General features: G+C 40.4%; 1 protein-coding gene across 1 annotated transcript in view; it reads left to right on the top strand.

The window, feature by feature from the left end:
- The first annotated feature begins 785 nt into the window (after positions 1-785).
- EGF (epidermal growth factor) overlaps positions 786-12100 on the top strand; it is a 50069-nt gene continuing 38754 nt past the window's right edge. Inside the window, exons 1-5 of the mRNA XM_044428506.1 lie at positions 786-1078; positions 3499-3556; positions 4752-4810; positions 10287-10486; positions 11360-11541. Of these exons, the coding sequence (XP_044284441.1) occupies positions 952-1078; positions 3499-3556; positions 4752-4810; positions 10287-10486; positions 11360-11541 (626 nt within the window). The 5' untranslated portion in view covers positions 786-951. The remainder of the gene's footprint in view (positions 1079-3498; positions 3557-4751; positions 4811-10286; positions 10487-11359; positions 11542-12100) is intronic.

Below are 12100 nucleotides of genomic sequence, written 5' to 3' on the forward strand. Positions count from 1 at the left end.
AGGCGGCCAAGGACTTAGGACAATTCAGACTGGCATCCCGGTCTCCTCCACTTCCTCTTCCTGGTGCTTTAACCATTGGAAATAGCCATCTAGATACAAATCTGGGTACAAGATGTGCCAGGGATCACTGCTGCACCTTGTTTGGGAAAGAGAATGCACGTGAGCTCCTGTATGGTGAGGCTTACATGCCCTGTGGGTGGGGTGATAGAATTGTGCCCTACAACACTAAAAGCACTGAGCAAAAATACGTATAGCGTGGCTATCTTGCCGTTGTCTGTTTTTAAAGGACAGGCTGTCAACAGGACTGGGCTGGTAAGCTGCATGCTGGCTAGTTTCCCTGGACTATGGAGCTGGCTATGTTTCTATTTGCAAACACAAGCTTCACTCAAGTGGCACTAAAATGGGAAGAAAGGGGGGAATGAGCTGTAGAGAGGGAAGGCAATTTATTCTAATGTCTGGGTAAAAGGAGTTTGTGTATGGAGAAATAGAATGTCCCACCTTATACAAATAAAAATGCTATTTTAAAAAATATTTTGAAATTAATGCATTTAAAACAACAGCACATTCATTCTGCGGTTTTCTTTTGGCTTTGGAATTTTGCAGTGGTGCATATGATCTTCGGTTTAAAGCCATGTTAAATTGGTAACAAGAAGGTCAGGCATTTCATACTTGGCTTCCAAAAAAAAAAAAAAAAAGTCTGCATGAAAGAATTACCCTGGAATTTCTTCAAGGGTCAGAGGAAGCAACAGTGAGTACCTCACTGCTTTAGTGTCCAGAAAGGCAAGAACGCAGAATCAGGCTTGGAGAAGATGCCTTTCAGTTGGCTGTCAGAGATGATGCAGGTTGGGAATTGCACTTGTTCGTTTTTTTCTGAAGATGACTGAAGTTGAACAAGCTATTTTTTCCCCCTACAGGCATTAAACACACACATAGAAACAAAAGCTCAAGACTATGTTTCTTTTTCTCACAGTACTTTTTCTTCTGGTTTTTAAAATCACTTTGGTTAGTCTATCAGCTCAAGAGCCATGGGACTGTCCCAGGGGATACCGAATGTGGAAGGAAAAATCCTCGTGCATTGGTGAGTGAATTTGTTTTCCATTTTAGCTCTGTTAAGAGGATTAGTGATTCTGGGCATTTTAATGACCATTTCTGTTTGTTTGTTTGTTTGTTTTGAACTGTGTTTACTTTATGGTTGATCTGCAAATCTTATTGCAATTTTGGTATATGCTTTTAGAAGTTAAAAATTCCCAGTTGCTAAGGAGCAACTTAACTGAAGTTGAATTTATGTTCAGCTTGTGAGTTTTCTAGCTTGTGGGTGGCTAGTATGCAGAACAGAATGCTGGGCTGAAGGCACCCTTGGTCTTGGGTATTATGTTCTTAAAAATACATCTGGATCTGGGATCCCAGTCTTGATAACCAGTGGGATAATAACAGTGCCTCAAGACCTCTTTCAAGAATCTTGCCAGAGGAATCTTGCCACAAAAACAGGTATGAGAGATATCTGGATGAAAAGTTTGATAACTGCATTTCAATATTGATTCAAAATTATACATTTAATGGATGCTAGGCTTACATGAGCCTTATAGTAACTACATTTCAGTAATTACATTGTAGAAACTTTTTCTTGATTGATTAGTTAAACATCCACAGGTATCCTCAATTTCTACCAAAGGATCCTGGGAATTGTAGTTTCTTAAGTATAATTGTCTACTAGAGCTGACTAGCATCAACTCACACAACAACAATCCTTAGGCTTCAATGTGAATAGGGAATGACTGTTAAATTAGAATATGTCTGCTGACTTTAGGCTTTTGGGAGCTACTTTATTTTTATTTATTTTATTTAATTTAAAATATTTTTATGCCATCCTGTCGCAAAAAGCCTCAGGATGGTTTACAACATAAAATATAACATAAATAAATTCCCGACCCACACTGGCTGCAATTAAAAACATAGAAAAGACAATATTATAACTTATTAAAATATTGCTGGAATAAAAAGGTCTACTTTATGTTAGAACCCCAAGATACACTAACCAGAGCCTAGTGCAAGAAAATCAAAATATTTACTTCTTCACACACACAAAAATACCTCCAAGTTTTCTTCATTTCAGCTGGATAATTTAGGGTACAGGTCAGTCATTTTGTTGCTGCTAATTTTATAAAATGGGAAGTCCAAAGAACCTTGCCAATCTAATGCAAATACCTGGAGGTCTATCAGTAAATTCAGTTCTACCTTTTCCTACCTCTGGTGGAAATTTCTTGGACACTCTTGCAAAGCCAATAAAAGTCAAAGCATAATTACAATGAATGTCATTTAATAATCATTATTAAACTAATTGAAATGTTTTTATTTGGTTCTCTGTCATTGGTGTGTGTGCACTGAAAGTTATCTCAAGTTTCTTAGTCTAAAGATGGATTGACATATGATGGCTTGACTGTTTATTTACTATATATTTAAGGTTTGTGAACATAGGACCAGGTTCCTGTGAACACTGGTCTCAGAAAGAATTCAACATTTACTCCAATTCCACAGTGGGATGCATGTAACAGGGAGGCTAGGACAACATTGAAGATGCTGTGTGTAAGGATCTTTTGCTTATTATCAACATAATTACTTAAAATCCAAGAGCAATTCTGCACTACAAATATATGCTGATTTTGTATTTCATTACCACATCCCCCCAAGATTCCTGAGAATTGTAGTTTGAAGAGCCTAATGTTGATTCCACCAGTATAATTATTCCACTTTTACTTTCCCTTTTGTGCACCTTTGGAACCAGCATGCATTGGGCACTCAGGGAAATTGATTCTGAAGGGAGAAAAGGAGCTGTTCAAGGTGTGCTAATTTGAACACAAAAGTTGTGGGGCTCATTCCAGGTGAATGGATTGGATTTCTCACCTGTCAGGTACAAGTCCCACTCCTGTCCTTTCTGTTCTACATAGTATAGGTAAACTTAGCCTCTGGACATAATAGTCTATGCATCACCCACCACCTATTTACATGTTAATGTGTATTTGGGTGCAATTTTATGCATGTTTAGACAGAAAAAGAACATACAACTTGCAGCTGGCTGGGGAATGATGGGAGTTGTTGAACTGTCAAATATGTGCAGAACTTTTTTCTGTCTAAGGATTTTGCCCTTACTTCACTTATTTCAAAATGTGATAAAGTGGACATACCTTAGTAATTTCTGTAGACATAAAGCAAACTATCCAAATATTCATTTTGTTTTTCAGTAACTTGATTATTTACATAATGTATAGATAAATAAGAGAAAATATTTTTTTATTTTGGACTTAGGAAATGTATAATGTAAATACAAGGGAATGGCAAAATGTATATATCTGAAATTATTCAAAGAAGGGAGGTCCTACATACATATATACATGCATACAAACAAACATACATATAACTATTGTGTTACTCTTCCTGTGTGGTGGGAAAATGGCCCACGATAATTATACTAGCAGAACGACTTAATCTTTTTTAAAAAAGCAAAGCAAAATGTGATCTGCCAAGCCTTGCTACATTTGGAACTTCCCCGCTCATTCACGTGAGTGGAGCCCCAGATCTCAGCTCCAAAAACTTGCTCTGACAGTACCACTAGCAATGCATGCTGAGAATATATTTTTAAAATTTAGTAGGCTGCCATTAGATTCTAATCCCTTTCACTAGATGCTTTTCATCACACCTCCAATAACTGCATGTATCTATCTGTAGCATAACTGCAAAACTCCATGCAGGTCCAATAGGGGGCTGGGGAGGGGGGAAGGGACGCAATAAATGAAGGCTGACCCTGAAGCACAGCACAATGCCCCAATGTGGTGGCAGCCTCCCTGCTAGGCATGCTAATGCCTCCCTTTCTGAAACTGGGACAATTTTTGGACACTTGGTAAATGGGGTTGCTTGTTTCTAATGGCGTCAAGGACTTTCTGTTAGCATTGCAGTGACATGATTCATCATTTTCACTCATTCTCAAGACCGCCTCTGCTGAGGTGGCATAAAGAGCCCTTTGAGCTCTGGGCAAGCCCCCATTCTTTCATTCAGGGCTGCCTGACAGGGCATTGTAGGCAGCCTTTGTGTTCCCTAAGAGGATTTCTTTAACACAGGGAAGGCTCTCATTGCGGTGAAATGGTTGCCAGGAGCTCCAAAGCAGCTGCAGCAAGATGGTAGGTGATACCCTTAAGGGACGAAAGACTGGCTGCTGGGGATGCCCAAGGCAAGGTGACACCTTGTTGTTTCAGAATAGCCTTAACTGTTAAGAATAAGGCCCCTGCTGTGTAACTTCGAAAAGAGAGTGTTCCTTGATAATAAAGGAGCCCTCCTCTTCATGTTATATTCACAACTACCCTGTGAGGTAGGTTAGGCTGAGACTGGCCCATAATCACCAAGTAGGATTCATGGCACTGCCAAGTCCCAGTGCAACATCCAGACACACTACCACGCCAGCTTTCCATGCTGTGCTTTCTTCTACTGATGGTTAAGATGGTCCCAGGTGTGCCAGATCCAATGCAATCAGCAACATTACCAGTGTGGGATCTGAGTATTCTTCATCCTGTGGAATTAGGGGGGATGGAGCTGTGCTCATGACTGTCTCAGACAATGTACAAGGCAGACATTCATCAATATCTATAAAACAACCATTTATAGGTCAAATCATAATGGTCAACTGACATCCAGGTACCGGTATTCTAATACTATTAGAATAGTATTTGATACCTGCGTGTCAATACACCATGTTCCTACAGCTACTCCTGTATTCCGGGCCACACATTGGATAAGGACAAATGGCCTTGTTATATTAGCAGTAAAGTTTGTTTTTCTTCTTTTCAACAGGCCATTTCTGGCCATGGCTTTGAATGGAACTCTGTAATCAAGCCTGGGTGTCAGGGTTCTGCTATGATCAGATCTTTAATAGGAATAAGGTTTCTTAGGAGCAGAATAGATCAGCACCACGGACAGCTCCAGGAAGCTAGACTGCCTGGAGGCTGCTCCAACAATGAGCAGATCTAGACTGAGCCTTAACATGGAGTTTGGTCATCTTAGTCTTACTGGCAGAGGGTTTGTTTCACAAAGGGCCCCAAGCTATATTAGCAGCCTCAAGCTATGGCAATATGTCAGTAGCTGTGGCATGCAAATACTGTAGTGGCTGGACTCCTCAGACTCTGAAGATGGCAATGTAACCTCCCCTGGATGCTCCCTAGGTTCTTTCTGGGGAACTAGGTCCTGGGAAGATAGAAGTTTCATGATAACAGTAGTAGTAGCACTTAGCACGCATTTTGATTTGTACGCCACTACACTAGCCCATATATGCGCTATCTGTGGGGTTCACAATATCTGGAATCTCCTCTAGGGACAAGTGAACAGAATTCTATGAGGATATGGAACTTGACCAAAAGGTTTGTCCAAATGGAAGCTGAAGACTGCTTTCTTTCATATCAGCCTGCCCCAAACTTACATTCATCATCTGAAGTCCTCTTACATGTTCCAATTCCTGGATGAGTTTGGTAGGTATGGCCTTTTTGGTGGCAGCACCCTGCTGGAACTCCCTAAGGAAATAATCTTTATTGTTCATTAGACAGCTGTTGAAGATAATATTGCTCTGCCAGGCTTTGAATAATTAAAGCTACTGTTTGAGTTCATCATGTTTCCCTACTTTTACTGCATTGTAGTTTGCCCAGATTGTCTTGTTTAAAGTTCTGTTGCTTGCATATTTTATTCTTGTTATCTTTATATGTACATTGCCTGAACTGCTCAACAAGTGATCCCGAAACATGCTAAATAAATAAAAGCCATTCCACACATGTAGGGCTGGGAAGAGATCAGGATAGCACAGAGTAAGATGGTCACCTCCCCTGGCACTGACACGCTCACTAGCCAGGCCTTTTGGCAGCCATGCATTTGGTGTTAAGTGGAAGGGATCATATGCTCAGAAAGCTGGACTTGGCTATGGGTTGTCCATGGGAGCAGAGACCTTGACTCATGAAGCTTTGCTGCATGAAGCTCCATTTCACAAACTGGTTCAACCCCACCATTTGTGTTTCTTGTGTGCACGACCAGTGGTCCTATTAACATCAGGGAGATGTGACCTGTAGGTGCAATTCTGCTCTCCTCTCACAAATTCTTTGAATGTAAGAAAGTAGGAAAGCTATCTGAATGTGGGAAAGCTATAATCTAAACAACATCATGGTATCTAGTAATAACTATCACTATTCCCAAATGATCCCAGTTCACCCCTTTGCTTTAACTTCTATTATATAACTCATATTTATCAAGGGAGATTTCTAGGGGCTGATTATATAAAGGGCTGAACAGGTGAACAAAAATTTGTTTGTAAGCTGGGTGCCTGCTAGGACATTTCTTAATGGGACATCAGTGTGGTTTTTAGTACCCTGTGTTGAAATAGCTTTGATAGTGTGTGGTTTGGAAAGAAACCAAGAAATGGACCCTGAACAGAGAGCTTCATTCTGTGTTGCTGAATTTGCCTTTTGATGCAGCCTAAGTGGCTTGATCACATACAGAGTGCATTTCCTTTAAATAATATTTTTGGAATCTCTAATCTGGATTGATTAACAGTACAGAAGAAGAAAGACTGGGATAAATGTCTGGGTGAATAAACATAAGCTGGATCATGATGTATATTCATCACTTTGGGATTTCAGCAACAAGATAACTTGCATGACATCACAGATAAAACTTCTGTATCACACATGCAACTGCAAACACAAAGCTTTTAGTGGAGTTGTTTTCATAATTAACTGGGACCAACAAACACACAATAATTAAGTGAAATGTTTACATGTGTGAACCAACCCTTGTGAGCAATTCTTAGGTAGAGCATTGCTGAACTTCCTATCACAAACACAGATATGACCCCCACAAGGGGCTTGATAAAGCTTCTAGTTATCTAATGAAGCAGGTAGAAACTGAATAGTTATCAGGCACTTGGCAGCCCATAATATGTGTTTGATGACCTAAATTTGGCTTGGGAGTTCAGGAGTTTGCAGAGTCTTTGGCTTATTGGGAAAGGCTGCATTTCCATTATCACCACCTGGATGTTGCATAGGAAACTACACAGAGATTTGCCATTACTTGTCTTGAAAAGGGGATGGAGTCTCATTCTTTTAAGATAGAGCCAGAGGGGAAATCTATAACCCAAAGGCCAAATGTGAATGACATGCAGTCTCAGTGTGGCCCCTGAAGCAGGTGAGACCCACCCATCTGGGAGAATTGGTATGTCTAGAGGAATCCCATCCTTGTTAGCCTTCACAAGGTAGGGCTTCAGGAGGGTAAGAGGCCTCATGGGCCAGGTGGATTGGCTGGGTGGTTCAAGTTAACCCATGTGCTGGAGATTCCCTGCCTCTGAGCTTTAGGATTGCAACCTCAATGAAAATCTGCATTGTGGGTATCATCCAACACATATGAAGATCAGCATCAAAGTTCCCATGGATTTGTTTTGGGGAGGAGGAGTGACCCTCTCTGAAGATGATATAGGAGGCAAGGCAAACATGCATTTCAGGAGGTGGGATTTCTTAACTTATGCAAAGTAACTGTATATTTTTCTCTGCTAAATAAATCCCAGCCTCCACTTTGGGGCAGCCATCTTCCCTCCCTAAACAATATCCTTGGGAATGAAGCTATTCCACTATTCAGTATCACTCCCATGATGTTTATGGTCCAGGAACTCAGCCAGGCTGCGGTGGACAGCAGCGTTGCTCTTGAAGTAACAATACAATGCCTTGCCCTGCCAATAGTGGGAAGAAGGAAGTGGTGAAGGAGGATAGAAAGAAAGTGCAGAGACCCTTGGATCCCTCAGATGAAGTAAATGGACCAAATGTCACCTTAAGAACACAACCATGAGCACACAACCACAAGAACACAGTAAATGCTTTGTGTAGAAAGGCTCTGAGACTGTGCTTGCCAGTTCCCACAAAACCTTGGAATTAGCCCATGAAGGACCTATGCTATGGATTGTAATTTCTTTTTATCTCCACCAGAAGAAATCACACGGGACCAGTCTCTTTTGAATCACATGGAAAGTGTCCCTTTAGCTGAAAACATGTGTAGGAGAAACGCCCTACAGATATGTCAGTTCTTCTGTGTTCAAAGCTCTGTGCAAAGGAGATAATTTGACCCACACCTGTTAGGATCCATTCAAGTTATTATTATGATTGCTATTTCTTTTCTATACCATCCCACAGCTAAATCCCTCTGGAAGGTTTACAACAGTCAATAAAAACAGAGAATAAAAAATACAATAAGATTATCATAAAATCAGGAAAAAAAACAGTAAAAATGTTAAAACACCTAAAACAGACAATAGCAAAAAAATGATTCTGTAAATCCAAATTATGTGGAATGGCCAATCCCCTCAAGTCCTTGGGCAGCCAAGTAAATCATTAAAAGCCTTGGAGAAGAGGACCATCTTAACCTGAAAAGATGACAAATTATCATCTTTTTATAATGAGCTGGTTGGCCACTATAGCTATCTTTAGGGTTCACAAGAGAAAGAATTTTATAGAATGAATATATGTATGTATTATAAATATCTATATGTCACTTTTGCTATATTCTTAAATGTACCCTACAGCCAAATTTTAGAATGCACAATAACTAAAAACCATAAAATAGATTATTTTATAACAGCAGTATGTAACAATAGTCATAATGCTTAAAACAGTTTCTGGGTGCTCATTAAATTCTCCAGCAGCAACCAAAAATGACTTTTCACAATGTAACTATTGTTTCTCTTAAGACATATTGGACTCAACTACCTTAGTGAGAAATTCCACCACTGGACAACTCAGTAATGAAATGTACATGGATGTTTAGTTGAGGGAGTAACTGGAAAAAACATGCAAGTTTTACAGCTGTCATATTCCTGAGCCAAACCTCACTTATTACAAGGCCACATGGTTTAATCGTCTCTCACACAGTGCAAAATGGCAGCATTGGAATTATTACAAATGCAGAAGCAGCTCTTGCAAAGGAGCATTCGACATGCAAATCAATCAAACGAAAAACACAAACCAACTCCTCTTTGTGATCTGTACTAAAGTGGAAGCTGGATTTTTCTTGAGAAGTCACAAACCAAGCAAGGCCCCATTTGTAAAAAGTGTAAACTAAAACAGTTTTGAAAATAGTTATTAGATTATGTAAAAACAAAAGTAAGATAAGAGGAGTTGGGCACAGAAAAGCATACGCCTAGCAACCTCCTATGACTATGTCTGATCTCAGACACAAAAAGTAAGACTACAAGAAGATTATCATCAATTTCAGTTAATACTGTAGTATGCTTTTAAAAACCCTAAGCTTACTTTATTTAGATTGTGGTCCAAAGCTTTACTCAACTCTGTTATAGGTGAACATTAAGACATTATAACATGCACTCAGATGCAGTGCTACCAGCAGAGGTGTGGCCTCTTTCTAGCACTTTGTTACCTGGTTTCCAGGTGTACCTAGGACTTGCCAAGACTTTGGGATGTTTTAATTGTTTTCTTAAAGTAAATAAAGTACAAAAAGGAAGAAAAAACACATATACAATTGTAGCCTAAATATTGGTAAAGCCAATTTCATATGGAGCACTACAATGCACATGCTTAATTTCAGTATCAAAAGCTATCGCTCTTTAATTTTGTTGATTGCTTCTTCAGTGTATATCATTTCATCATCCTTAAAATCATGATTTTTTTTTTGCTATATTGAAATTATTTGCAATAATTTATGTCTTTGAATGATGTATTGGATCTGGAAATTGGAAATGAAGGATATGCTACAAGAAATTGAAAGCAAAACCTCCATCCAGATGCACAAATAAAACAATGCAGACTGGGGGTGCACAATCATGGGCAGAAACCCCTTCTGGGCAAGCTCTTGGGTCCTTCATGCAGTGGTGGGTGGGTCTCAATGCAAAAGAAGTAGAACCAACAGCCATATGAGCAGGATCAAAAAATCAAAACAGAAAACCCAACCAGCATAGTTTAGCTGGAAGCCCTTCTTGCCAATACATAAACCCCAGGAGCTATTTCAATCTTCTATAATATGTGTGTGTCGGGGGGGGGGGGGGCAGGGGAAAGTTAGTGGCATTAGTGGGGGAACTGCAGTGAAGCAGAAACCAGGAACCTGTCAGTGATGAGAAGAAAGGGTGTGGCCTTCAGAGAAGCCTGGCACCGGGATCCATGGGAGCACACATTTTAGTCTGAGGTTCTGCTTTCCTGATCTCGACTAATAAAACATGGATTTGTGAGCACAGACTTTCTTTTCACCCACTCTCCAATGTGTAGTTCCTACACCATCACTTGTTTTCAGTAGAGGAAATGCAATCTTTAGAGTGGATACAGATGGAAACAATCATGAAAGATTGGTGGCTGATGCTGGACTATCAGTGTTAATGGATTTCGATTATGAAGAAGAGCATCTCTATTGGGTAGATACCAAAGAAGGTCTTCTCAAACAAGTGTACCTGAATGGCTCAAGTCAAGAGGTAATGGGCTACTTTTCTTAACATTAGCAAGAAAGACATAAAGTGCTTAGGAAATATTGCCTCCACTGCATTTCTGCCTCTAGAAATTAGAGATTTACTTTTGGCTAATTGTGCATGAAGTGATTCATTTAGTGGTTGCATGGTGGATCTGTTTCTTTCTAGTTACTGCAGAGGTCTTCTAGAGCAGACTTGGTCCAACACATTTTCAGGGCGCCAGGTTGGGAAGGCTGCTTTACAAAAAGTGTTGGGTTACAGTGCAGGTTGTCAAATTACACTAGCAACTCCACCACGCTACTGCATTGCTTTTCCTTGCTCAGTTCTGAGCAATGAAAGAGGATGCAGCAGTGTTGCTTAAACTATTTTGCACATTGCAGATTTTGACATTTCTTTTTGAGCAGCATAGTTGTCATGCATTATCCTTGGGAAAGACCATTTGAGAGATTAGATTGCTTTCTTTCTCTGCATGCTGAAACACAGATCTGTGGGTGGAACAGGAGGTCAGCCTTCACAATCCGTCACATCACCTCCCTTGATGGAAACCTCCACCACCCTTGCTATTCCAGCATGGGTGCCCCAATGGCAGGAAGGGCAAAAAGGTGGTATGTCAGGGTAGTACTGGAAAGACCAAGGGAGGTTTTCGACCAGCAGATCCAAAGTCCTCCTGTTCCCCTGACATGTGTCCAGGTTACTTTTAGAAGCAAAAAAAACTCTGTTGTGGAAGCAGTAGCTTCCAGGAGAGCAGCAAAACCAGTAGAGACAGAATACCCTATTATATGCTACCAGTTGTTTGGTTCAGGTACGTGTCATCAAAGGAGTGATTCAGTTGTATTCTAGTACAATGAAACTTTTTGTTGGCTTTATTTTTTGTTACAGACCATTTGCTTCATAGGAAAAGATGTATCAGGGTTTGCAGTAGATTGGATAAGCCGAAATTTTTATGTGGCTCACTACCAGAAGGCCACCATTGAAGCTATCAGCATGGATGAAAACCATTCCCAAATCCTTGCAAAGGATGAACATCATCCCACAAGCCTTGCAGTTGATCCAAGCAAAAGGTAACAGGCTGGCTTTAGCGCCTGGAGTAACATGACATTAAATCAGGACAGAGGCAGTTTAACTGTAATGTTTTCTGAAGGACTCACAAAGGCTCTAGGATTGGGAAGGAGTTGCATTAGCACACCCTTCCACCCCTTGTGTGTTCCACTAAATAATTAACTTACTGGTTTGATCAGAGTTTGCTTTTACATCTGAAATGGCAAATGATGGTTTGTATGAGATTGAAAATCAGTTTGTGCCCAGGCAGTTTTTCAAGCACTGATATAAATAAGATGAAGAACACTGGATAAGGAGAAAATGAAGAAAGGGATCTATGGCCTCCTCAACTGGCCTTGATGCAATTTCAACTCCGTTTACAGCACCACCCAGCGTAGTGTGATGGTTAGGGCACTGGGGACCTGGGAGATCTGGGTTCTAGTGCTCGCTTGGCTATGAGGCTCAGTGGGTGATTTTGGGCCAGCTACTCACTCTCAGCCTGACCTCCATTGCAGAGTTGTTGTTTTGAGGACAAAATGGAGCCATGAAAGCTGCCTTGGATTCTTCACATGAGGAAAAGGG

This window comes from Varanus komodoensis, unplaced genomic scaffold (assembly GCF_004798865.1).
Source record: "Varanus komodoensis strain SLA01 unplaced genomic scaffold, ASM479886v1 scaffold2, whole genome shotgun sequence".
NCBI classification, from domain to species: Eukaryota; Metazoa; Chordata; class Lepidosauria; order Squamata; family Varanidae; genus Varanus; species Varanus komodoensis.